The sequence below is a fragment of the Peromyscus leucopus genome, chromosome 8b (assembly GCF_004664715.2).
Source record: "Peromyscus leucopus breed LL Stock chromosome 8b, UCI_PerLeu_2.1, whole genome shotgun sequence".
NCBI lineage: Eukaryota > Metazoa > Chordata > Mammalia > Rodentia > Cricetidae > Peromyscus > Peromyscus leucopus.
In genome coordinates, this window is record NC_051086.1 from 61,824,333 (window position 1) to 61,852,271 (window position 27,939).

The window sequence follows — 27,939 nt, forward strand, 5'->3', positions numbered from 1 at the left end:
CTCATTGCCCACGGGAGAGGGGTAGGTGGTGGAGGGTAGCGACCACCCTGATTCAGTCCCAGCTTTGGGGCAGCAGCTATATAGCCCAGCCAGGCAGAAAACCCGGAACCCACAGGCCGTGCAAGCTCGGGCAGCTTGAAGAGCCCCGTCTTGAGGTCAGTGTGGTCAGCCAGGCTTGGCAGAAGTTGAGGCCCAGCCGCTGCTCTGCCTGCCATCTGAGATGTGCCACACCGAGCACAGTGCCTAGCTGGAGGAGCCTTGGCGCTTCTGCTACCCTGGCTGGGACAGAAGGCTGCGCTCTGGTCCCCCAGGAAGACAGGAGGGGACAGGTTAGCAGAAGGCCAGATACTGGAGGCAGCGGTGACATAGGTCCCAAACAAAAACCCGATGCCCGGCGGTGGTGGCGCACGCCTTTAATCCCAGCACTTGGGAGGCAGAGCCAGGAGGATCCCTTTGAGTTCAAGGCCAGCCTGGTCTCCAAAGCGAGTTCCAGGAAAGGCGCAAAGCTACACAGAGAAACCCTGTCTCGAAAAACCAAAAAAAAAAAAAAACCCCAAAACTTCTTGAGTACTGCCCATGGGGACCTCTGGAGAGTGTGGACTGAAGACGACGTTTCCCCAGGGGGACTCATACACTGTATTGTCATTGAATTGGTCATCAAGGCCACCATTCCATCTGCCTCACCTCAGAATAGGATGTGGGGTTGGCACTGGTGATGGACCAGGACTACAGATAGTCACAGCCAGAGGCCAGCCACGACCCGTGGAAGAGGGGGTCTTTGGCAGGAAGGGGTCCCTAAGCCTGGAGAGGAAGCCCTTTGGCTTCTCTGACAATGGGGACTGAGAGCAAAGTAACCTGGCCACCTCCAGGAGAGGTGTGACCCCACGGCCTCCTGAAGGCAGTCGCAGGGTGGGGCCAGCTGACTCCAAGCTGGAGCCTGGGTGTCCTGCCCTCTTTGTGCAGTGGGGGGAGGGATACGGGACAGTCCTGCCCAGTTGTTTCTGTCTGCCCCTGGCCCAGCCTTTTCACTAAGACCCACCCTGTGCTGCTCAGTTCTTTGGGGCCAGGGAGAGGCTGCTACCCAGCTTGGGCCATAGCCTCTAGGATGAGTCTGGGGAGAACAGGTCTGGAAGCCGTGGTGCTGGGTCCCAGGACTAGGGCAGAATCCGGAGACTGCCACCAATGATTTGGGGACCTGGACCTATCATTCAGCCACTGCCCTCTGTAAAATTGGGGTGACAGTGGAAAAGGCTGCTGCGAGGATTAGGGACCAGAGTGGGGGTGGGGTTCGGAACATGGCAGGGACCCGTGAGGGCCTTGCATTAGCTCGCTTGGGAATCTGAAAACTGCAGCGTCTCGGGCACTTCCCAGATGGCCTGCTCTGAGTTTTGACAAGATTCCCAGTGGATGTGGACACACTTTGGCGGGAGAAACTGCCCCAGGAATTGGCCCTTGCCCACGGAGGGAAGGTCCTGCCTCTTTCCTGTGGTGCGGGTTCTGCTCAGGCTACTGGTGCTGTTGGAGAGTCTCTGGTCTCCTTCTCTGAACAAGAGGGTGAAAAGCCCCGTGTGGGTGACGAGCTGGGGAAGCCAGCTGGAGCAGGCTCGGCAAGAGCCTTAGGCACAGCACAGAGGTTTGGGCTAGGGTGGGCTCTTAGGGTCTCCCTGCACAAGCAAGGGGCCCCTTCTTGCACCAGAAAGGGCAGCGAGGCCAGGCACAGGGCCGGCTCAGATGCACCCTGACTCCCAGCATGGCAAAGGAGGCTGCCTAAAGAGGTCTGGCAGGGGTACCAAGTAGTTATAGAGCAAGGCCATGAGGCATCAGGAAGCCAGGTGAGCCAGAGGCCAGGCACAATGTGAGTGGACAACCTTTAGGGGATCCTCAACCCCAGATGCCTCCCGGGCCCATTGTCCTGACTCCTGCCAGAGCCTGCCAACCTCACCCTTCTCAAGCTGGCTGCTCTTGGGGCAGGAGATGGGAGAATGTCCTTCCCCTATCTTGAGGGTCAGGATCGAAGCAGGGACATGGCTCTGGATGGGAGTTGGAACAGGATGGCAGGGCCTGACAGAGGAATGTCCTCTCATCTCACCCCGTGCCTGGCATCTCTGGGTTAGAAGTGGGCCACAGGGAGGCAGCAGGGAAAGCCTTTCCCTGAGAAGAGCCTGGTTTGTCTCAGCCCAGGGCGGCTCCAGAGGAGGTACTCCTTTAGGGGTCGGGGGTCGAAGGAAGCAGGAGTCACGGCGGGGCGTGGGAACTGGGGCGGGTTAAGGCAGGCCTATTGGCGCAGCTCCCTCCAAACTGGTATCCGAGCCGCCAGAGGAGTCCTGAGAGGGGCGGCCCTGCAGGAAGCGGATGATCTTCTCGATGGTGGCCTCCTGGTACTCATGGGACCATCTGTGGACACAGAGGCCAAAGGGGTCAGAGGGTGGGCAGAGGCTGCTGTGGGCCAGTGCCATTTTCTTCACCCAGGTGCTGCCGGTGGTTTGGGTGGCACGTATGTATACACACACACACACACACACACACACACACACACACACACACACACCAGCTCCTTCCTTAACTCTCTCTCCCTAGGGCCCAGGGCTTACTTGATGCCGTTGAAGGTGAGTACAGCCTGCATGTCCTCAGGCAGTGCCTGAGGCTCGGGCCACTCGAAGCCATCAATGATAGGCACAATGTTCTTGCCACAGCTTAAAGCAGTCACAATCTCCTGGAGAAAGAATAAAAAAAGAGAAAGAGACTGTTGAGGTTTGATCTTGGATAACCCCCGAGAAAGCTCATGTCTTGGATGTTCAGTCCCCAGTAGACGGCGCTGTTGGGAAGTGGTGGAGACTTCAGGAGGTGGGGACTTAGTTGTATAAAGTAGGTCATGGGGGGCAGAGGGGTACCCCTGGTAGAGCAGGACTCTGCCCCTTCCCCACTCTGTGCCTCCCGGCCACTGTGAATGTCCTGCTTCGAGGTGACAGGGCCAAGTGGCCATGGATCCAAAGCTCAAAACCATGAGCTAAAGGAGGATATCCTCCCTTTCCTCCCTCCCTCCCTCCCTTCCTTTCCTTTCCTTTTTTTTTTTTTTTTTTTTTTGAGACAGAGTTTCTTTGTGCAACAGTCTTGGCTGTTTTTTTTTTTTTTTTTTTTTTTTTCTTTTTTGGTTTTTTCGAGACAGGGTTTCTCTGTGTAGCTTTGCGCCTTTCCTGGATCTTGCTCTGTAGACCAGGCTGACCTCGAACTCACAAAGATCTGCCTGCCTCTGCCTCCTGAGTACTGGGATTAAAGGTGTGAACCACCATGCCTGGCTCTTCTTCCCTTTTCTGTTGACTTTCTTGGGTGTCTCGTCATGTAATGGAGATCTGACTGACACAGGCCTCCATCCCACCCAACGGCCCTGGGGCCACCGTGTAGGAGAGGACCTTAGCTTGAGACTGAGTGTGGGCCAAAACACTGGTTCTGGAATGTACGCTGACTTCTCTCGGCTTTCCCGGAACTTCATAAACCTTTAGTCTTTATCCTAGGACAGGCAGGCTTAGAGTGCCTAAAGCTACTGGAGTCTCCTGGGTGTGTTTTTACTATCACAATGATCCTAGCCAGAGGCTGGATAAGGGGAAGTGGCCTAGAAAATTCCCGATGGGGGCTGGGCGTCAGAAAGATCATCCACAGCATGGGGCATAGGACTTTTCAGGGGGGCTGCGGAGTGAGTTCAGTGCCAGTAGCCACAGTTGCATCAGCCGTGCCGATGTCTACAACCTCCACACGCTCTCCTCAGCAGTGGGGTCTGAGGTTCAAGGATGGTACATAGACCATGGAGGTGGAGGCCCGCAGTCATGAAAGTTCCACCAGGCCCGCCTGCCCCTCATTTTGCCTCTCTTCCTCAGACCACTGTGGAGATGGATTTGTTTGTTGCTCATTTATTGTGTGTGGAGCCCAGAAGATCAAGAGTCCAAGATGCTGATCACTGGTTCGATTGTGACGGCTTCTTCCCTCTGAGAGTAAAAAAAAGTGTTTAATTTATTTTACAGGAGCCCTCAGTTGAGAGACTTGGACTTCTAAAGAGGTGCTGATGTTTTCAAAGAGATTGGACTTAAGTTTTGAATTTTAGGCAGTGGAATTTTAAAAGTTGGAATGTGACGCCAGGAGGCAGCGGCGGCGGCGGCGGCGGCGGCGGCGGCGGCGGCGGCGGCGGCGGCGGCGGCGCACGCCTTTAATCCCAGCACTCAGGAGGCAGAGGCAGGTGGATCTCTGTGAGCTGGAGGCCAGCCTGGTCTACAGAACGAGATCCAGGACAGGCTCCAAAACTACACAGAGAAACCCTGTCTCAAAAAACAAACAAACAAACAAACAAAAGTTGGAATGTGTTTTATACTATGATAGTGATATTAATGAGAACCTGGAGATAAACAAGAAAAGTTAGGGTTTTCTAGTGATGTACGACTGTGTGAAGTTGGCAAGAGCTAGTTGTCCCAGCTAGTTTGTTGTTAACTTGACACAAGTTAGAGTCGTCTGGGAAGAGGAGCCTCAGGTGGGAAAATGTCTCCATCGGCTTGGCTGTGGGCAAGTCTGTCGGGCATTTTCTTGACTAATGGTTGATGTGGGAGGGCCCAGACCACTGGAGCATTCTTCCATGGTCTCTGCCTCAGTCCTTGCCTTGGTTTCCCTGACGATGGACTTTAACTTGTAACCAAGTAAACCCTTTCCTCCCCAAGTTGCATTGGAGCAAAAGGTGTTTTGTCCCAGCAACAGACAGCAAACTAAGACAAATGCCACCACCCCTATTTTATACAGAGTCTCTCACTGGCCTGGAACTCACCAAGTAGACTAGGCTGGCTGGCCAGTGAGCCCCAGGGCTCAATGTAAGGAAAATCTGACGTCTCACTTCTGGACTTGACCTGGCTCTTAGAATTGAGTTCTATATCCTTAATGTGTTCTGCAAGGCCCTGCGTGTCATCCACAACCAGCCTCTCAAACTCCACCTCTGCACTGTCCTCTCAGCCAGAGCTCTCAGCCCCTTCCATTTTCTATCTCCTCTCCCTGCACAGGACCTTTGCACACGCTGTGTCCTCAGTCTCAAACAGGGTTCCCTCCTCTCTCACCTATATCCACTCACAGTTTTGGTCTGAGCTCAGTCAATACTTCCCCAAGGAACTTGCCTTCACATCTTGATCAAGTCAGAGCTCCCATTCGAATTCCCATGGGCTTTGCTGCTCTGTTGCAAACTTCAACTAATTTAGGGGTGATTTACTTCATATTTTTCTTCTCTGTGGTGCCACAGGTGATTAAGGGCAGGGGGTCATGCCTGTTTCTCATTAATCATACTTCTCAGCATCTTTCATAAAGCCCTGCCCACGGTCAGCTCTTCTTGACTACTGACTGGATGGATGAATGGGTGAAGCAATACACATAGCAGTTGGGGATGCATTCTGAAATACAAAGATTCAGGTTCATTTTGAATGGTAAGTCTGATTGTTGACTTTACTGGATTAAAAAAAAAAAAAACACCCAGTGGGTCCAAGGCCAGCCTGGTCTACAGAGCGAGTTCCAGGACAACCAGAGCTGTTACACAGAGAAACCCTATCTCAAAAAATAAAAAAATAAAAAAATTTAAAAAAGCAAAAAACAGAGGGCCAGTGAGATGCTCAACAGGTAAAGGTGCCTGCCACAGAGCCCGATGGCCCGAGTCCAGTCCCTTCCATGGTGGACGGGAAGAACTGATTCTTGTGGGTTGACCCCCACTTCCTCAGTGTGCTGTGTTGCATGCACTCATGTGCGTGTGCGTGTGCGTGTGTGTGTGTGTGTGTGTGTGTGTGTGCACATGCATGCACAAAAGCAATGCATTTTTAAAAATTACAAACACCCAGGGCATTAGTGAGGCTCATGCCCCATATTTATTCAATATAGTACTAGAAGTTCTAGCTAGAGCAATAAGACAACAAAAGGAGATCAAAGGGATACAAATTGGAAAGGAAGAAGTCAAACTTTCACTATTTGCAGATGATATGATAGTATACATAAGTGACCCCAAAAACTCTACCAGGGAACTCCTACAGCTGATAAACTCCTTCAGTAAAGTGGCAGGATACAAGATCAACTCAAAAAAATCAGTAGCCCTCCTATACACAAATGATAAAAGGGCTGAGAAAGAAGTCAAAGAAACATCACCCTTTACAATAGCACAAATAATATAAAATACCTTGGGATAACACTAACTAAACAAGTGAAAGACCTTTTTGATAAGAACTTTAAATCTCTAAAGAAAGAAACTGAAGAAGATATCAGAAAATGGAAGGATCTCCCATGCTCATGGATAGGTAGGATTAGCATAGTAAAAATGGCAATCTTACCAAAAGCAATCTACAGATTCAATGCAATCCCCATCAAAATCCCAATACAATTCTTCACAGACTTGGAAAGAAAAATACTCAACTTCATATGGAAAAACAAAAGACCCAGGGTAGCTAAAAGAATCCTATACGATAAAGCAACCTTTGGAGGGCATCACCATCCCCTGGCCTCAAACTCTACTATAGAGCTATAGTAATAAAAACAGCTTGGTACTGGTATAAAAACCAACATACGGACCAATGGAATCGAATTGAAGACCCTGACATTAATCCATGCACATATGAACACCTGGTTTTTGACAAAGGAGCCAAAACTATACAATGGGAAAAAAGAAAGTATCTTCAACAAATGGTGCTGGCATAAATGGATGTCAATATGTAAAAGATTACAAATAGATCCATATCTGTCACCATGCACAAAACTCAAGTCCAAGTGGATCAAAGACCTGAACATAAATCCAGTTACACTAAACTTAATAGAAAAGAAAGTAGGAAGCACTCTTGAACGCATTGGCACCGGAGACCATTTCCTAAATAAAACACCAACAGCACAGACCCTGAGCACAACAATTAATAAATGGGGCCTCTCAAAATTGAGAATCTTTTGCAGGGCAAAAGACACAGTCAATAAGACAAAAAGACAGCCAACAGAATGGGAAAAGATCTTCACCAACCCCACATCTGACAGAGGATTGATCTCCACAGTATATAAAGAACTCAAGAAACTAGACATCAAAATACTGAACAGTCCAATTAAAAAATGGGCTAAAGAACTAAACAGAATTCACAAAACAAAAATCACAAATGGCTGAAAGACATTTAAAGAAATGCTCAACATCCTTAATCATCAGAGAAATGCAAATCAAAACGACTCTGAGATACCACCTTACACCTCTCAGAATGGCTACGATCAAAAACACCAATGACAGTCAATGTTGGAGAGGATGTGGAGCAAAGGGAACACTCCTCCACTGTTGGTGGGAATATAAGTTTGTACAACCACTGTGGAAATCAGTATGGCGGTTTCTAGAAAATTAGGAATCGAACTACCTCAAGACCCAGCCATTCCACTCTTGGGCATATACCCAAGGAATGCTGATTCATACCATAAAGATACATGCTCAGCTATGTTCATAGCAGCACTATTTGTAATAGCCAGAACCTGGAAACAACCTAGATGCCTGTCAACGGAAGAATGGATGAAAAAAATGTGGTACATATACACAATTGAGTACTACTCAGCAGAGAAAAACAATGAAAGCATGAAATTTGCAGGCAAATGGATGGAACTAGAAAAAATCATCCTGAGTGAGGTAACCCAAACCCAGAAAGACAGTCATGGTATGTACTCACTCATAAGTGGATTCTAGATATAAAATAAAGAACAATCAGACCACAACCTATAGAACCATGGAGGCTATATATATAACATGGAGGTCCCTAGGATGACTGTGGCTTATAATAAATTTCGGTCTTACTCAACTACTGGAAAAAAAAATAGCCAAACGAATGGACACACATGAACTATGAACCAAAGGCTGAGGGGCTCCCAGCTGGATCAGGCCCTCTGAATAGGTGAGACAGTTGATTGGCTTGATCTGTTTGGGAGGCATCTAGGCAGTGGGACTGAGTCCTGTACTCATTGCATGAGTTGGCTGTTTGAAACCTGGGGCTTATGCAGGGACGCTTGGCTCAGTCTGGGAGGGGGGGACTGGACCTGCCTGGACAGAGTCTACCAGGTTGATCTCAGTCCTCGGGGGAGGCTTTGCCCTGGAGGAGGTGGGAATGGGGGGTGGGCTGGGGGTAAGGGGAGGGGGTGGGAGGGGGAGAACAGGGGAACCTGTCGCTGCTGATATGTAGAACTGAATGGTATTGTAAAATAAAATAAAAGGAAAAAAATTACAAACATCCAGGGCATTAGTGAGGCTCATACCATTGGCTGTGTCTATTAGGGTGTTTCTGGGGGGCGGGGAATAACTAAGCGGGGGACGAACTGCCCCGAATGTAGCTGGCACCATTCCATGGGCTGAGGTCCCAGACTGAGTACAAGGGGGTAAAGAAGAAAGCCAACTGAATGGCACCCCCTCTGCTTCCTGACTCAAAGGTGAGAGCTGGCAGCCTCCTCCTGCCCCCGACAGGCGTGATCTTGCCTCTAGGCTTCCCTCACCATGATGGATGCAATCCCTGCATCATGAGCCAATGAGCCTTTCCTCCCTGGAGGTTCTTGTCCAGTATTTGGTTACAACCTTGAAAAAAGTAAGGACTATGTGGCGTCTCTGGCACAGGCTCTATGACCCATGGCAGAAATAATGGGCTTTCAAAGTCTGTTTTCTAAATATGTAGAATAGGGTTAATGACAGTTAATGATCTTACAGGATTGTTGGGTGAAATAATGGCAGAATAATGGCAGCATTCCACAGCAAGTGGTTAGAGCAGGGGGTAGCACTCAAAAACTGTATATTTAAGGAGCCGTGGGGTGTGGTGGCTCAAGACTGTAATTCTAGCACAAGGGAAGGTGGGGGGGGGCTGGGACTGTGAGTTTGGGGCTAGCCTGGGGTATACATAGCTATAACCTATCTCCAAAAAGGAAAAAATAATTTTTTAAAAAGGAAATAATGGGCTCCTTCTCTGTAAAGTGCAGAGGGTAAAGCCTGTCCCACAGACTGTTCTGGGGACATTATTCCCTGTTAATAGTGATCTGGTAAGCACTTACCAAATGGGTTTTGCCTTTCAAGTCCCATCAGGGATGGGACTTTTTTAAGTGCAGTTCACTTGTGGGTTTGTATATTGATTAGCCACTAAATGTGGCTTCTGGGAAGGGAGTTTGAAAACCAGAGACAATTAGGCACAGCAAACAACCAAAGAGGATGACAGAGTCTTTGGGACAGAATCCAGGGAGCAAGCCAAGCTACCACCTGGAAGCTCCTTCCTTGCCAGGCTCAGTGGTGGAGCCTGGGAAGAGAACATTGGCGCTTTCACAGACTGGTCTCCCGGAGCCTTGGAAGGGACGCCAAGAGCAGGAGGTGTTTCCTTCCAAGCCCCTCAAACATGCAGCCCAGGCCAAGCCTTCAGAGTTCAAGTTCATCCAGGGCTGTGTCATCCAAGCCTAGCTGCCTCTTCTAAGCATCTGAGTGAGTCCTGGGTCTGCCACTCACTGGGGGGAACTTTTAGATATTTGCTCCCCGCCCCCCAGAATTACACAGAACCAGACAGTGCCATTGGTCAGACTTACAGCTTGGCCAATAAAGGGATAAAGTCACAGCGAAGCTCAGTGATCGAGTGTGTGGTGGTCTGAAAGGACATGGCTCCCAAAGGGAGTGGCACTATTAGGAGGTGTGGCCTTTGTTGGAGTGGGTGTGGCCTTTGTTGGAGGAAGTGTGTCACTGTGGAGGTGGGCTTTGAGATCTCACATATGCTCAAGCCACCCCCAGTGAGACAGACCACTTCCTGTTGCCTTTGGAGCAAGATGTAGAATTCTCCAGCACCAGGTCTGTCTGCACACTGCTATATTCCCCGCCATGATGATAATGGACTGAACCTCTGAAACTGTAAGTCGCCACCTCAATTAAATATTTTCCTTGATAAGAGTTGCCATGGTCATGGTGTCTCTTCCCAGCAGTAGAAATCCTAATTAAGACAAGAGTACTTGGCTATCAGGTCAACCCAGCAGATCTACATCAGAATCACTCATCCTTTGTTCATCACTCATTGGTCCAATTAGTCCATAAACTTTTAAATTAAGTCTCCTTTGTTCTATGCATAGTTTTAGGCTCCAGGGATAGGGCACAAACTCAGCAGGTCTGAACTCACTGGCATGAGAGACAATCCCCATCACCCCAGAAGTCTGCCTGCACCTCCACAGCATCTTCAATCACATTCCTGGAAGACATCTTCCTGGTCCCATGCCTCCTCCACAAACCAGGCTCCAGATTCAGCCCTCTGACATGGCTTCTGGGGCTCAGCCCTCTTTCCCACTGCCAATCTGATGGCACTCTGTTTTTCTCCTCACACTCACTGCCCTAGTACCTCCCCTGGTAAGATGGCTAAAAGTGATTCACTTGACTGGATCTAGAATTGGCTAAGAGACAAGCCTCTGGGCGTAACTGTGAGAGATGATCTAGATCAGGTTAGTGTTGGCCATGCCTGTGAGGGATGCTTTTGACTGGGTTAACTGAGGCAGGAAGAGTCATCCTGAAAGTGGGGGGCACCATTCCCTGAGCCTCAATCCCGGACTGCACAAAGGGGGGGTGGGGCGGGGGGAGGTTGGCGAAGAAGCCGAATCCACCGCGCTCTACTTCCTGACGGCAGATGAACTGTGACCAGCTACCTCAAGCTCCTCCTCAATTTCCTCACTGTGCTGGAACGTTCTCGTCAGCTGCAAGCCAAAGTGAACCTTCCTTCCTGGAGTTGCTTGTGTCTGGTACCTTGTTACACAACAATACAAGAAACCGCTACAACTGGCATGGGCTCTCTGCTTCCTAGGGCCTATGTGCGGGGATTTCCCTCACCTTTAGAGAACGTCTTCAGGGGTGTGTGCGCATGCGCGTGTGCGAGTGCGTGCACAGATGCATGTGCACACATGCAGCAGCGTGAGTATGGAAGTCTGAAGGCAACTTACAAAAGCCAGTTCTCTCCTTTCACCGTGTAGGATCCAGGACTCAAACTCAGGTTGTCCGGCTTGGCAGCCGGCACCTTAACCTGCTGAGCCAGCCCTCAGACCCCTTCTCGCTCCTTTAGACGCTCTATAGCCTGGCTTCATAGTTCTCACCTAGCAAGTGGGACCCAGTGAACGTGTAATGGTTAGCTCTCCACAGGGAGAAAACCCAACTAACCAACCGCGCAAACAAAACCCTCCAAGCCCCACTTCGTAACGGTTGCCGATTTCTTTGGTGTAAATACTCCCACCACGGCCAGTTTCAAGTCACCAAATGACACCCCTGGATGTGAAGTTCTCTCAATTATCTCTCAGTGTGGGGACTTGAGAGTAAATGGCCCCCAAAGGGAGTGGCACTAATGGGAGGTGTGGCCTTGTTGGAGTGGGTGTGGCCTTGTTGGAGGAAGTGTGTCACTGTGGTTGGTGGTGGGCTTTGAGGTCTCCTATGCTCAAGGCACACCCAGTGAAACAGAACACTTCCTGCTGCCTGTGGGTCAGGATGTAGAACCCTCAGCTCGTTCCCGAGCACTCCGCCTGCCTGCCTGCCTGCCTGCTGCCATGCTCCCCACCATGATGATAATGGACTAAACCTCTGGACTGTAAGCTGCCACCCCAGTTAAATGTTTTCCTTTATAAGAGTTGCTGTGGTCGTGGTGTCTCTTCACAGCAACAGAACCCTAACTAAGGTACTCAGGTCAGCTGAGTGCCCCCCACAATCTCAGTTCTGTCATCAAACATGGTACAGGTCTCGGGGAAGAGCAAGGGCTTTGAAATCTGTCTGATTTCCACACTACAATTACGCTGCCTCTCTGAGCCTCAGTCTGAAGCCTGTGAGTGTGTGACACTGTCTTATCCCAATTCTGCTCCTTCACCCACGCTGTTCCCTGCCTGGAGCACCTTCTCCTCCATTTGTCTGCATTCTCCTTTTTAAAAGTATGTATTTTATTTTAACTATGTGTATGGATGGTTGCAGGTACCTTTAGAGGGCAGAAGAGGATGCTGGATCCCCTAGAGCTGACGTTATAGGAGGATGTGAGCTGCCTGATGTGGGTGCTTGGAACTGAACTCCAGTCCTCTGTGAGAGCAGCATGTGCTTTTAACCACTGGGCCATCTTGCCAGACCCTCACCAGCATCCTTAAGACATTTCTCAAGCTCTGCTTCCTCCATGAAGCCTCCCCTGATCATTCCAGCCCTGGCTCTGTGTTTACATGAGTCATTGTGGGCATATTTTTACAGTGTTTTCATGTTTTAATTTTAATGAGACAGGGTCTTACTATATAGCTGATCCTGGCTGGCCTGGATCTTGCTATGTAGCCCAGACTCAAAGTCAAAGAAATGTACCCACCTTCTTCAGTTTCTCAAGTGCTGGGATTAAAGGTGTGTGCCAACACACGCAGCCCTATTTTTTATTTTAAATTATGTGCATTTGTGTCTATGCTTGGGTGCATATGCATGCTTGTGAATGTGAGGGGCATGTATGTGTGCTTGTGTGTGTGTGTGTGTGTGTGTGTGTGTGTGTGTGTATGTGTATGTGTACATAAGTGCAAGTGCCCTGGGAGGCCAAAAGGTATCATCAGATGGCCTGGGGTTGGAATTACAGGAGCTTGTAAGTGCTGGGAACTAAACCCTGGTCCTCCTCAATAACCACTGAACATTTTCTCCAGCCTCGTTGTCTTGTTTGGTCTTGTTGCTAAGAGACAAGGTCTTGCTGTGTTGCCAGAGCAGGTCTTGGGCTCAAATCATCATCCAGCCTCAGCCTCCTGAGTAGCTGAGTCTACAGGCCAGTGCCACAGCTTAGGCTCACTCTGGGGCATATTCTTGTCCTCAGCTGCCCAGAGGCAACAAAACCTCACCACAGTTGACTACTGCATCCCCTAGCCCAAGCTCCAGTCCCTACTGACTGATGCATGACTGATAATCTGTAGGTGTGCTATGGACCTGTTGTCTGTGCTTTCTGCAAGGGCTATTTCATCCTGCCATGCACTGGAGGTACAATGGTGAATTTAACAGATGTAATCACAAAAATTAAATTGGTAATAATGATTGCTACCACTACTGAGCAGTTCCTATGTGCCAGGCATCCTGCTGAAGGCTTCCCAATTTAGCCCTGTGAGTCCTTTTAACAATCCTAGATTAGTGGTCCTCAGTCTTCCTAATGCTGCGACCTTTTAATACAGTTCATAATGTCGTTGTGACTCCAAACCATAAAATTATTTCTGTTACTACTTCATAACTAATTTTGCTACTATTATGAATCATACTGTAAATATCTGTATTTACTGGGGTGTACAGAAAACAAGGGATGAGGGGAAAACCTCATCTCCTCCGCCCCACCCAACGTTTCATCACAGAGGCCCAGGCCATCACCTACCTTGTGCACCCAGTCCTTGCAGTCATGGTCCTGCATACATTTGTCCAGCGCCCCAGCAGATAGCACCAGGACAAAGTTTCGAGCTGCCATGACACTCTGGATGAGCTTGTCCTCGAACTTGCCGGCTTCCAGCTTCTCTACATCGATGAAGACGCTGAAGCCATGCAGCTGCAGGTGCACCTTCAGGAGGCTGCAGGAAGAGCGTCAATACCATGGCCTGGCCCCAAGCCCCAGCCACCTCCCCACCCCCCTCACCTGGCCAGCTGGGAACCCGAGCTCCTCCGGTAGCTGATAAAGACGTCTGGGGTGTCTCCGCTGGCCTTGCCACCGGTACAGGGCAACGGTGAGTGCAGCATTTCTGGAGCCAAGGAAAGAGACATTGAGGTGAGGGTGCACCACCCCCGCCACTCATCATGAGGTCTGTCATCTTAGTCCCCTGTCTATTTAAACTTCTCAGGCCAGTCTGGGCTAGGTGACTTGCCCCAGAAAGGGTCACTGAGATGGAGAGGTGGATCCTATGGGAAGGAAAGTCACCCCTTGGCTAGCCCTGGGCAGGAAGGGTCTGTGCTTTAGGGACACTGACATGAATCTCTAGCCTTACTTCCCTTCTGAACTGCAGACTAGCTTGGCCAGGTGCCCACAAGCGCTCCAAACTGAGCCTAGGTTAATCCCTTCCCCCTCGGCCCTTCTCTCTCAATGGCATCGGGAACCCAGGCTTCTGCCTGACATCTTAGTCAGTAAAAGCTGGTGCTCCTCAACTTAAAATGGTGTCAATGTCCTGAGAAACCCACGATGAGTATAAACTACTGCAAGGGAAGATGAACTGAATATACCTCCCGGACATCCTAGCCTAGGGGCCGACCTCACGGGGGCTCAGAACAGCCACATCAACCTGCAGGTAAGCAAACCCATCCAATACACACACATCCTCACAAAGATCTAGTTCCTGAAAACTGTGATGAAAGGGAAGAGCATGGCTGTGCTTCACGTCACCGTGAAGGGGGAAAACTGAAAACTGGGCGTGGCGGCATGTGCCTATCATCCCGGGGAGGTGGAGACAGAAAGATCACAAGTTCAAAGCTAGTCTCAACTATATAGCAAGTTTAAGACCAGACTGAACTACATGAGACCCTATCTGATCACATGCATGCACACACACACACACACACACATACACACACACACACACCGTGGGGGGGGCACATACACACATGGGGGGGGATAGAGATACACATACACACCAACACACACAAGACAGGGAGAGAGAGAAAGGGAGAGAGAGGGGTCACATTGCTGCAAGAGGGGATCACCTAATTCACTAAGTTCGTACAGGATTCTGGCTGCCAGCCTCAGTGCTAGGTGGGATACAGCAGTAAACAAAGCAGAGCAACTTCTGCCCTATGGAGCTGATGTGCGGTGCTCAGCACCAGGCACCTTGCTGTGTGGAGTCTCCCTTCTGTCTACTCAACATCTGGGACTCCTTCCTGTTGCAGATGTCCAGCACCAGCCTCCTCAATGGGCTCCTGTGGTCAATGGGCTCCTGTGGTAGTCTGAATGTTATTGGCCCGTGGAATCTCATAGAGGGTGGCACTATTAGGAGGTGTGGCTTTGTTGGAGGAAGTGTGTCACCGTGGAGGCGGGCTTTGAGATCTCATATGTTCAAGATACCACCCAGTGTCTCAGCCCACTTCCTATTGCCCTCAGGTCAAAATGTAGCCAGCACCGTGTCTGCCTGCACACGTCATGCTCCCCGTCATGATAATGGGCTGGATCTCTGAAGCTGTAAGCCGGCCACCCCAATTAAATGTTTTCATTATAAGAGTTGCCGTGGTCATGGTGGCTCCTCACAGCAATAGACACCCTAACTAAGACAGCTCCCCAAGCCATTCAGGATTAACCATCCTATTCCATGTGCCACCTCACCAGAGGGAGCTTCTGAAAACTGCCCTCTGAGTATGTCATTGTCACTATTTAAAAAAACAAAAAACTGCATGGGCCAGAGAGATGGCTCAGTGGTAAAGACACTTGCCACCAATCCCAGGGACTCGGGTGGACAGGAGAGACCCGAGTGACAAAGCTCTCTTCTAAACTCCACACATGTGCTACGGTGTGTTTGCCCCCCAACACTGACACACACGCACGCACGCACACGCACACGCACGCACGCACACAAATACGTGTAATAAGACAAATAAGATAAAAAAAACAAGGTATGCATGGACAGGGAATGTGGATCAGAAGAGGAGCATTTGCTCCTCATGTGCAAGGCCATTGGCTTGACTGTAATACCACACACACACACACACACACACACACACACACACACACACCCCAGACAATAAAACAGGAAAAACACAAACTGTGCACGGTGGCACATGCCTGTAGCCCTGGTACTGAGGAAGGGAGGAGGGTGGAGAAAGGGGGACCCTAGAGCCAGGTGTCAGCCAACTTAGCAATTGGTGAGCTCTGAATCAAGTGAGACCTTGTCTCCAAAACATAACATCGCTGTGGTGGCACAAGCCTCGAGCCCAGCAATGGGAGACAAAGGCAAGATCTCTGTGAATCTGAGGCCAGTCTTGGTCTCTTTAGTGAGTTCCAGGCCAGTGTGGCTACATAGTGAGACCCTGTCTCAGAAACAAAAAACAGTGTCAAGCAATAGAGGAAGAAGAAGACACCCCAACATTGACCTCTGGACTCCACATGCATTAACATACATGCACCCATGTGACATGCAAACAAACTATACACATATAAAATAACAAAACAGCTGAGTGTGGTGATGCACAGGTCGCAGCACTCGGGAAGCAGAGGTAGGCAGATCTTGAGTTCAAGGCCAGCCTGGTCTACAGAACGAGTTCCAGGAGAGCTGGGGCTAGAAGAGAGAAACCCTGTCTTAATAGATAGATAGATAGAATTAAAATAAAACCTGAAGACTGCGTGGTTCTTTATTCTTCAGAATAACATTTATTTTTGCCTTAGAATCTTATAGGAAGGAAGGAGGGAGGGAGGGAGGGAAGGAGAGAGGGAGGGAGGGAGGGAGGAAGGGAGGGAAGGAAGGAAATCTTAGCCAGGCAGTGGTGGCATATGACTTTAATCTCGGCACTTGGGAGGCAGAGGCCGAGGCATCTCTGAAGTTCAAGGCCAGCCTGTTCCAATGCTACATAGATTCTGTGTCCACAAATGAAACAAAACAAAACAAGGAACAGCAACAAAGGAAATCTTGGCGTTTCACTGGGAGCTACAAGATCAAGGCTGAGCTACTTTTCTTATGGCAGAAGAGACAGTCCCCAGTGCCATGAGGTGCTTAGCACGTTCTTGCTGAGTGGAAGGATAAAATGAATGGACTCATTTTCTAATAATATTCATAATTAACAGCACACACATTTGTCTGTTTATGATGCATTAAAAACAATAGGCTCAAATCCCAGTTGTCACTTAATGGCTTTTATAACCCTGGGAAATGTTTTTAAATTCTTTTATTTTCATTTTATTATCTCCAAAATTAGAACCTCGGATGGAAACTTTGATTACACAGGGTACATTTTTCCAAACACCTCAAGCTGGACACTGCCATATTTATTTTTCAAGTTCAAGTCTCTTTTAAAAAATATGTTTCCTTACATTTATATATTCATGGGGTGGGGTGCCACAGAGCGCCTGTGCAGGTCAGAGGGCAACTTGGAGGAGTGCATTCTCTCCTACTATGTGAGTCATAGAGATCGATCACAGGGCATCAGGCTTGGCAACAGGAACCTTTGCCCTCTAAGTCATCCCACCAGCCCTAAGAGCCTCTTTTTATTCTTTAAAAGTTTGTAAGAGTTTATTTAAATACTGAACTCCTACTACATAGGGTAGTTATAGAAATAAGTGGGTTATCTTTTTGTTTTTTGAGACAGGATTACCTTCCATAGCCCTGGATGGTCTTGGACTCCATGTGTATACCAAGCTGGTCTTGAACTTTCAGCAATCCTCCTGCCTCTGCCTCCCAAGTGCTGGGGTTACAGGTGCATACCTCCACACTCAGTTGAGATTATAGACTAAAAACTTACTGCAAGGGCTGGAGAGATGACGCAGAAGTTCAGAGCACTGGCTGCTCTTCTAGAGGACCCAGGTCCAGTTCCCAGCACCACCTGGTGGCTCACAACCATTTGTAACTCCAGTTACAGGGACTCTGGTGCCCTCTTCTGGCTTCTATGGGTACCGGAAGCTCATGAGGTACACATACTTACACACAAACACTCATACACATTAAAAAAACTGACTGTGATATTTGGGATACATCATTATTGACATGTAAGAGCTAGCTAAAGAGTCAATTGTCCAATGAAAACAAGTTAGTAAGGAAAGAAAGGCTGCCTGGCGGCGGTGGTGCACACCTTTAGTCCCTGCACTCAGGAGGCAGAGCCAGGGGGATCTCTGTGAGTTTCGAAGGCAGCCTGGTCTACAGAGCGAGATCCAGAACAGGCACTAAAGCTACACAGAGAAACCCTGTCTCAAAATAAATAAATAAATAAATAAATAAATAAATAAATAAATAAATAAATGGAAAGAGAGAGAGAGAAAGGAAGGAAGGAAGGAAGGAAGGAAGGAAGAAAGAAAGAAAGAAAGAAAGAAAGAAAGAAAGAAAGAAAGAAAGAAAGAAAGAAAGAAAGAAAGAAAGAGAAAGGAAGGAAGGAAGGAAGGAAGGAAGGAAGGAAGGAAGGAAGGAAGGAAGGAAGGAAGAAAAGAAAGGCTGGCCATGCCCTAGGCTCTGCTGGGACATTACTAGGATAAGCCTTCCCCCAACCCCCACCTCCCCACCCCAAACTACCAGTGCCCCACCAATGGCACCCAGGTACTGTCCTACCTGTCCTTATACTTGCTAAAGCTACCCCTGCCTGGCTGTCCTTCCTGTTCTCCCTGCCCCCACACATCCCTCAAAACCTGGACAACATCTCCTCCTCTCCAAGTCTGACCTTGGGTGACCAAGGTAGGCAGTGATTCCTCTGGGCTCCCATAGGAGTCCTGAAAACGCTTCCTACCGTGGCCGCCTCCTGATTGTACACCTCCTTCCTCCCACCCTGGTACCCATCTCAGGTGGAGGGCTTCTTAAGGGCAAAAGGCAGCAGACTCATCTTTACATCCTCAAGGCCAGTCTAACCTAGCCAGGCGCTCACTCCTCAGGGAGGCTGAGTCTCCAGCCTGGGGCGGCCCATCCCTTTCAGGACTGGAGCTGGAGTGGGCTTCCCAGGTGGGCGCTCTTACCTCGGGCTGCAGAGAGGATGCGTGAGCGATGCACCCCCAGGCGGATGCCGCAGTCCTCCAGGAGCTGCTGCTCTGACACTCGGTGCAGCAGGGAGCGGTCCAGGCCGCAGCTGACCAGGCCGTAGGTGTACTGGCGGAAGCGAGGGTCCAGGCTGCCTAGCCAGTCCGCTAGGTTGCTGCGGTCGCATGTAGCATAGTTCGCAAAGGTCTTGAGCTCCGTGAGCTCCCTAAAGAACCTGCCCAGGAGGTCGAAGATGATGTTACAGTTCTGATGCTAAGGGTGCTAAGGACGGGCTGGTGGCAGAGGGGGAGGCTAGCTAAGCCCCAGCTGGGTTGGACTGTCTGGGGGCTCCTTGCCTCTTGCGTGTGATGCTTGATTTCATGCCCAGGTCTGTCTGGAGTTCTTCCTCTGTGAGCCGTAGAAGCAGGTCACCATCTACCTGCTGATCCTGGGGGAGGGGGAGGTGTGAGGAAGGCTCCCCTCCCCCTCCCTCCGCCCCCCAGCGCAAGATGCAAGGGAAAGGAACAGGAGGTGGCGGTGGAGGCCAATGGGACTCTGAGGGTGGCTGACTGCGGGTTTCCCACCGCTAAGTGGCCAGGGTGGCGCTGCTGGCGTGAGCCCTACAGGGCACTCGGACGCCTGTGCTCAGGACGCCCCCAGGGGCCGCGCGCGCGCGCCCCTCAGGGACGCGCCCGTTTGGTGTAGGGGGAGGTGGCTGCCTGTGGCTCTACCCGAAAGTTCTCGCAGTACTGGGAGAAGCCGATCTGCTGCAGCCAGGTCTGGACCTCGGCCTCCTTCCAGCTGGCCACGCAGGGCAGGATGCGCCGGGGTACCTCCTCGCCCAACAGGCGCAGGGCACGCTTCGCCAGCGCCGACGTAGTGCCGTTGGTGGAGTAAGACACCAGGCGTTTCAGGCTCTGGATGGCACCGATGTCACTGAACACCTTGGGAAGGAGGATGGATTGAGGGAGCCTAAGGTTCCCAGCTCCCCAGCTGCCACAGGAAGTACCCAGTCTCACCTCTCTTTTCACTGAGGAAAGGCCCACCAACTGTCCTAGCCTTCATCACTAAGTCACCCGTGTCGCGGCCCCTCCTGCATCCCCAATGCATTTGCCCTCCGGAAACCCATCCACTCTTGATTAGGACCTCCAACTTCCTTGCCCATCCGCCCTAGGATAAAGTCTGTAGTTCTCAATATGACCGCCAGGTGGCAGCAGACCCTGAGCCCCACACTCCCAGCTCGCACATCTGTGGTGTTCTAAACCCTTAGTTTTTCTAGCCTGATTGTAACCCCACTAATTCATGGGAATCCAGATAGATCAACAACTCCGCCATGCATTCCACTGACTCCTCCAAAAAGTAAAAACGTGGTTCGGAGGGAGAAAGCCAGCTGCTCAAGGTCACAGTAAGTCGAGGGAGTAAGCAAAGGCTGTGGTTTAGATCTTGGCCCTGGGGACACTGAGGTCCTACCCCAAGCCTCTGTCCCCAGCTGCCATCTCGTTTCCAGGTGGCTCAGCTGCCCCCCGAAGCTTCCCGACTGGACATCAGCTGGACACCCGGAACTCAACAGGGCCGACTGGTCTTCCACTGTGATCTCTCGCCCAGTTACCGCCTCATGTTCATGGCCGAGAAGCACCGTCAGCCCCCTCACCCCGGTCCCAAGCAGAAATCCCTAACCTGTCTACTCCTCTCTGCTGTAGTCCACACTCCTCCCTTCCTCCACTCTCTTTGTCTCCCCAACACAACAGCCTCGGGCTACCATGATCACCCCCACTTCTACAACAGCCAGGTTGGTCTTTGTAAAACCTTCTCAGTATCTGCCTCTTGTCCCCAAAGGCCAAGTACAACTTTGAGTCTCACCTTCAAGGCCAAAATGACTGGTCCTTCTGCCTTCTGATTGCTTCACCTAAGTCCTTATAGTTTTTTTTTTTTAAGCCCTGGCTGGCCTGGAACTCGATATGTAGACCAGGCTAGCCTCAAAGTCACAGAGGTCTGTCTGCCTCTGCAGACATGCTCCATCATCGCTGTCTATTCACTTCATTCTTTTTTAAGATTTATTATTTATGCATATGAGTGCACTATTTGCATATTCTGAAGGACAGAACAGGGCATCAGACAGAACAGGGCCTCAGAACCCCATTATAGATGACTGCGAGCCACCATGTGGTTGCTGGGAATTGAACTCAGGACCTCTGGAAGAGCAGCCAGTGCTCTTAATTGCTGAGCCATCTCTCCAGCCCCCTATTCACTTCATTCTTACGAGTACTCCAAATCCCAGTTGCATATAGCGTCCTCTGAGACTCCTTCCCAAACGCTCTCTAACGCTTGAGCCGCCCTCCTCTAAACCAGTACCTTGGTCTTGCCCTGTAGGCTCTTGATGGCAGCCTCGGCGCACAGATAGAAAGCCCCGATGCACTGAGCCTCCAAACGGGATGAATCGAGCAGCAGCACCAGACTTTGCAGGTCGTCCGGCCCGCGCCCCTGGCTTGTGTCGCTGGCGTCCACCAGGCAGCGGGCGAAGCGGCCGGGGTCCAGCGACGCCACGAGCGGCTCGACCAGCGCTAGCGTGCCAGAGTGCTCGACTTCGCGCTCCACCTCCTTGTTGGTAGCCAACACCGCCACCGCCAGGCAGGCATGCAGCCGCAGCAGCTCGTCCTCCTTGGAGAAGGCGAGAGGGAAGAGCCACTCGGCGGCGCGCTTCTCCACCATGCATCTCTGCACCGCCTGGCCCCCGTGCAGCGCGCAGTTCGCCAGCGCCAGGGCGCAGTGGCGCAGGAGCGCCGGGTCTGTGCGGCGGCACCAGTACAGCACGGCGTCCAGGCCGCCCGCCGCCACCAGCCGCTGGCACGTCTCCTCCGAGTGCTTGAACATGTGCTCCAAGATGCCCGCCACGCTCCGTGACAGCTCCACCGGCTCGCGCTCCTTCGCCAGGTTCAAGATCACACCCAGGCCGATCCGCGCCACGCGGTCCCTGCCGGGAGACAGGAGAATGAGAACGTGGTGTGGCGGCAGTCTCCAGAGCTTGGCTTTCTCACGGAGGCCTGGCCCGATCTCTGGGCTTCACTAGTGTAAAAGCCATGGCAGGCAGCATTATTATTACCCTTTTTGTTCAGACTCTAACTTGTGTTTCTTCTCTTGTTATCGGGGAGCTCTAACCCGGCCACAGCCACCTCCTCCTTTACCTTCTTCCCAAAGCCGGCTGAATGCTCTATGGCCGACCCCTGGGCTCTCCTGGGTTTTTCTTTGCTGCTTTCTAATTGCAAACACCTCATTTCTCGACTTCAGTTTCCTCACCTCACGAACGGGAAAATAATACCTATCTTAGAAAAATATTATCAGGACTAACAAGATAATCCATAAAGAAACTGGAGAGGTGGCTCAGCCAGGGAGCACTTGCTGCTCTCGCAGTGAGGTCCAGAGTTCAGTTCCCAGCACCCATATCAGGGGCTTGGCTCACAACTGCCTGAAACTCCAGTTCTGGGGAACCATTGCTTTCTTCTGGTCTTGGGGTGCACCTGCACACACATGTACATACAAGCACAGAGGCACAATAAAGGAAATACATTTTTGCCGGGCAGTGGTGGTGCAAGCCTTTAATCCCAGCACTCGGGAGGCAGAGGCAGGTGGATCTCTGAGTTTGAGGCCAGCCTGGTCTATAAAGCGAGTTCCAGGAAAGGCACAAAGCTACACAGAGAAACCCTGTCTCTAAGAAAAAAAAGAAAGAAAGGAAGAAATTTTTTAAAAGATAATCCATAAAACTCAATAAATGTGAATTTGTCATTTGACATGTCACTGGACATACAACACTCTAAAAAAGCCTGTCCTTGAATGACTCCTCCCTTCATATTCCATGGCTGGTGTGTGCTTATTCATTCACTCGACCATATTGTTTGAGGACCTACTGTGTGCCCGACCTGGCACTAGAGAGGCCGACGTCAGGCAGTGATTAAGCCTGATGGTATCTTATTTAGCCCCAGCAAACAAGGCCAGCGGCAGACAAGTAACCAATGAGCGATCAAGTTCTCAGTAGTAGGGCACCATGCTAGCAAATTGGATGATGTCATGGAGGAGGGATGTGTCTAAGGAGATTCTATCTGGGAAATCATATTGAGAAACCTGCCTGCAAATAGCTAAGAGAAGAGCCTAATGTGTATGTGTGTGTGTGTGTGGGGGGAGCCAAGACAAAGGCCCTGCCACTGATAAGCTAGCATGCTTGAGGAAGAGAAAGAAGGCCAGAGATAAACAGAGTCTAACATCAGCCGGGAAGAAGAGAAAATCAGGAAGGGGTTTACTTTTGCATAGAGTGTGTAAGTAAATATCCAAACCAACAAAATGCAAGCACTCCGTAGCAAATGAGCAGAGTCTTGGACAATATATGAGGGAGAAAATCCAAAACCTAAAGGGACACTGCAGCGTTCCGGGTAGTCAAAGAATAGAGATGGCCTGACAGGTGAGCAGACACAGAGGGCAGAGGGTTGTGAAGGTCCTGAGCACTGCGGGAGGGGTGCCAGATGGATCAGTTAATCTGGGGAGCAGGCAATCTCTCCTAAAAAGAGTCCAACTGAAGGCACATGTGTAAAGATGCTTGACAAGGTGATATTTGTGAAGCAAGGAAGTTGGAGCCATGAATACAGAGACCAGGGGTAAGTGGACAGGTGCTCATCGCTGTAATAAATGATTGAGCAGATTTATAACATTGCAACAGGAAGGATCTTTTTATTTTATTTTTTTCCATATAGATCTCACTATGTAGCTTTGGCCATCCTAGAACTCACTATGTAGACCAGGCTGGCTTCAACTCACAGAAATCCACCTGCCTCTGCCTCCTGAGAGCTGGGATTAAAGGTGTGTCCCAGTACTTCTGGTATGTGACTTGAAGGATCTTAAGACCCTAACCTGGAGTTGGCAAAGGAAACATATTGTGCTTATATAACACAGCGCCATTTGTATAAAATAAAAATGCCTGTACTCAGAACAAATCTGGAGGTTTTACCACGCTGGGCACAGCAGCACACATCTGTAATCTCAGCTACTCAAGAAGTTGAGAATCACGCTGGTGGTGCACGCCTTTAACCTAGCACTCTGGGAGGCATAAGCAAACGGATCTCTGTGAGTTCGAGGTCAGCTTCGGCTATAGAGCGAGTTCCAGGATAGACAGGGCTGTTACACAGAGAACCCTGTCTCAAAAACCCAACCAAACAAATAAACAAACAAACAAAAAAAGAAGTTGAGAATTGAAAGCTCAAGGCCAGTACTACATAGAGAGTTGGAGGCGAGCTTAGGTAACTTAGTGAGACCCTGTCTCAGACAGACAGATAGACAGACAGACAGGCGGGGGATGTAGCTCAATGGCAAAGTGCTTGTTTAACATGTGCAAGGTCCTGAATTCAATCCCTAGCATCACAAAAGAGAAGAAAAGATCTCACTAGATACATGAAATATAGTCAGTCAAGGGTTGCTTAGGGATTATGTCAGGAGGATGTTAGGACGTGAGCCAGGAGAAGGGATCTTGCATTGTAGACACAGGTGCATGCACAGGCTTGCAGCTTTTGGAGAGCTGGTACCCCCGGGGAGCTAACCACACTCCCACATGCTAAAGCAGAGGGTCTAAAGAAAGGGTGGGGAAGAAAACAGTCCTGACCGACGACAGCCTCTTCAGCTTCCTCGAGGCATCTGTACTTTGTCTTTGTGACAAACAGGAAGCCACTGACGAGCTTCGGGGAAGGAGTGTCCAGTTTGTGTTTCGGCTTTAAGAAACTGACTGCTACAGGGAGGGTATGCCCCCAGGCAGATCCTGAAGGCCACCAGAGCAGCCAACAAACTGCTACTCTCCAGGCAGAGGAGAAGACTTCCTGTCTCACCTACCTCCACAGATGATGTCCCCTAGTCAGGCGATTTCCAAAGACTTAACAGGCAACAGAATCCTGGCTCTGTGGATGCCACGAGGACCATAGTGCACAGTGTACAGTGCATTGTACACTTTGTGTGGTCTGGCTAACCCCTGGACATGTCCTAAGTTCAGCAAAGCTTTGCTGACCTCGTCATTCAGCCTCTCTACAGCCCACCCCAAAGGAACAAATGGGTCCAAACTATCCATCCTGGAATCTGGAACTCAGGCATGCCTCTTACCAATGACAAAAACTAAGATCAGAGAGACAGTCATGCCAAACCCAAGGTCACAGAATTTCTGAGAGGTCTGTTTGCCTCCAGAGCTCAAGGTCCTTCATCTTGACTTTGGACTAGGCAAACTCTTAGACTATCGGGGCTAGAATGAGCCTAAGAACTCATCTCAGGATTGGAGAGTCAGTTCGGCAGTTAAATGCATTGGCTGCTCTTTCAGAGGTTCTGGTTTCAATGTCCAGAATCCACATGGTGGCTCACAATCCCCTATAACTCCAGTTCCAGGATATCCAACATCCTCTTCTGACCTCTATGTGTACTGCACACACATGGTACACAGACATACATGCAGGCAAAATATTCATAAAATGAAAATTTTAAAGAAGAAACCATCTCATCTAACACTCATATTTTCAGAGGACTAACCTAAGGCCCAGTGAAGTGAAAGGCTTACTTGGGAACATCAGTTCACAACTGGAAGTTTATTCTGACCTTAAGTCTTAGCCCCCAGCCCTTACCTTTTCCTATGTCCAGACACCTCCCTGAGGTTAAAGCTGTGTGCTGGTTATGAGAACTGTTAAATCACTTCCCAATTCTGTTGTCTGAGGCTGTAGGTCTGATGAGATGGCCATAATCTTTGGAGGTACACAGGCCTGGTTTCAAATTCCAGCTGCCAAGTAGGGGACAGTTATTTATATGTGACTCTACATATATGAGCAAACGCTTGTGTGTGCTCTGCCCCTCTCTGGAAGGACATACAAAAAGTTAGTTCAGTGGTTTTCCTCTATAGAGGAGGCTTTGCTGAAAACGTTTAGCGTTATACTCTTTTTTGCATGCTTTTGCATTTTTTGAACTTATGTGCAATAATTTTCTTTCCTTATGTTAAAAACAGTCTCCTCTATTATTCATTCAAGATTCTGTGGGAGGCCATTTAGCTTCCCCGAGGATATGTTCATTATATTCATCCTGTTCCCCTGGTGGGGTGGCCTGTGATTTAGAAGGCTGTTAGACGGTGCCCTCACTGGGTGTTATGGAACCAAGTCTGAAGAGTCCTGGACTGTTGACAGCTCAGGGATGAGAGAAAGTGATCTAGGATTCTGGGAAGGTGGCTGCAGCAATACCCCGAGGAAGACTAGAGCTGCCAGAATAGAATGGTAAAGGAGTCAGTGAGGAGGCTGATTGATGGGGGAGGGAAACATTCGGAAGCATAAACCCCCAGTGTGTCGTCCCCCCCCCCCCCCCCGCTGCCTTCCAGTCTTACCCCTGCACACCCTGGAAGAATGCAGAGCCCCTGGGTTTCTGGGGAGAGAGCATGAAGGCCACCAGGACTTGCGCCCTGTCCTTGGTCCTGAAGCAACATCTGCCTGTGTTTGGGGACTGGTACTCCAGCGGTTACTCTCTCAGAGCTCTCAGTAGGTGAAGATGGTCATTTTCGTTCTTGAAAACATATCAGTATGTTTGCATCCTGCAGTCCTGCTCCTCCTGGGGTGCTCTCTGCACCCACGTTCCACAAGTACTAGTTCTAGCCTCTTGTCCCATGTACCAAGCCAGCACCGGCCAAACTGGGCCCCAACACACTCAGCAAGCATCCACTCCAATTTGGGTTCTCCACATTCTTGCCCCTTCCCTATCAGGACACCAGATGAGAGAGGTAAGGCAAGCGGAACTTGACCTTGGGTCTCCCAACCTAAACTATTCTGTTCGTGCATGTCTGACAGTTACATTATTTCCACGTGATTGAAAACGCCAGAGAGAGAGAGAGAGAGAGAGAGAGAGAGAGAGAGAGAGAGAGAGAGAGAGAGAGAGAGAGCCCCTCGCTCATTTCCACAGCACTTGTGAGAGCAACGTGCTGAAACTGACTTTTCCAAAGATTCTGAGCTGAGAGCCTGAGATTTCGGCGAGAATTAGGAATGTGACAGCCTGTTTTGCTCTGGCACCAAAGGATTGGGAAAGTGAGCTCTCTGAGGGCTTCATAGTTCAGAGAGGTCCCAGGAGGTAGGCGAAGGATAGGCAGTCAGGTTTAGTCTGTTCCCACATACAGAGGAAGGGAAGGTGCCTAAGTTTCCTCTGCCCCACCCTCTCAATCCAGCAAAAAAAAACTTTTTTGTTGCTGATCAGGCGCTGCAGAATGAGGTCATGGCTGGCCCAGTGAGAGAGTAGCATAGAAGGGCACCCAGATACACGGGAGAACTATGGACTCAGGGGGCTATCAGCAAAGGGATGCCATCTCCAACCACATCCGCTGCCCTGGCCCCTCCACACCTCACGGCGCTTTCCCTCACCGGTTCTCAGCCACCAGGATCTGTTCCAGCAGGCGTGCGGCCTGCACGCGGGTCTCTAGCTCCGGTGCCTGCAGCAGCCGCAGCAGCAAGTCGAGGCCACCGTCCAGGCGTATCGCGTCGCACAGACCCTGGGCCACCTCGCGGCCCACGGCCGGCAGCAGCCAGGCCTCCTCTACCAGCTGGAAGACCTCGGCGAGGCCCGCGCCCACCGCCCGCGGCGCGCTCGCCTGCTTCAGCTCAGACAGCGCCTGCTGCAGCTCTGGCAGCGAACGCTCCAGGGCGCCTTGCACCTCGGTGCCCACCCCGGGCGACACTTCCCGAGACCCGCGGCCCGCAGCCCACCACGGGCTGGCGCTGCCATTCCTATCCGGCCCCGGCACTGTCAGCCGATCGGCGCCCGACCGTGGGCCAGACATGGCGAAGAAGCGGCACAGTTTGTAGGCGGAGAAGAGCAGCGTCAGGACCATGGGCGCTGGGCAGCGGGGGACATACCGCGCCTGGAGGGGCGGGGCCTGGCGGAGCGACCCCGGCCTTGGGAGGAAAAAGCAAAAACCAGGACCTGGCAAGGGCGCTGGGCTACAAGTTTAGAAGCAGGGGGAGGAGGGCAGCTCGGGGACGCAGCGGCTGGGGAAGGGGATGCTGGGAGAGGGAAGCAAAGGATGGACCCGTCGCGGGAGGAGAGAGACCCCGGTGCCAGGAACAAAGAGCAGCTTCGGCCTCTTGCTCCTTGGAGCTGAGATGCTCAACAGCAACCACGCCTCTGAGTAGCGGAGTCAAGGATTTGACGCCCCGCCTCTAGTACTCGCAGGCTCCGCCCCTGCCGCAGGCGCAAGCCCCACCCAGGCCTCACTGGCCCCACCTCCTTTCTCTAGTCGTCTCCCCTATGCGATTTGCTAGATAGTGAAAAGGGCTGGGAAGAGCGGTCCTCGAT

The 27,939-nt window shown here is 50.7% G+C and overlaps 1 protein-coding gene across 1 annotated transcript; it reads right to left on the minus strand.

The window, feature by feature from the left end:
- Positions 1-496: 496 nt before the first annotated feature.
- Sarm1 (sterile alpha and TIR motif containing 1) lies at positions 497-27,846 on the minus strand. The gene is made up of 9 exons (XM_028866887.2): positions 27,009-27,846; positions 20,959-21,577; positions 19,338-19,550; positions 18,963-19,054; positions 18,606-18,841; positions 13,617-13,719; positions 13,362-13,551; positions 2,592-2,713; positions 497-2,394 (listed from the first exon to the last, which is right to left on the minus strand). The coding sequence occupies exons 1-9, from the start codon at positions 27,473-27,475 to the stop codon at positions 2,265-2,267; spliced, it is 2,172 nt and encodes a 723-aa protein (XP_028722720.1). The 5' UTR covers positions 27,476-27,846; the 3' UTR covers positions 497-2,264.
- Between the last annotated feature and the right edge of the window lie 93 nt (positions 27,847-27,939).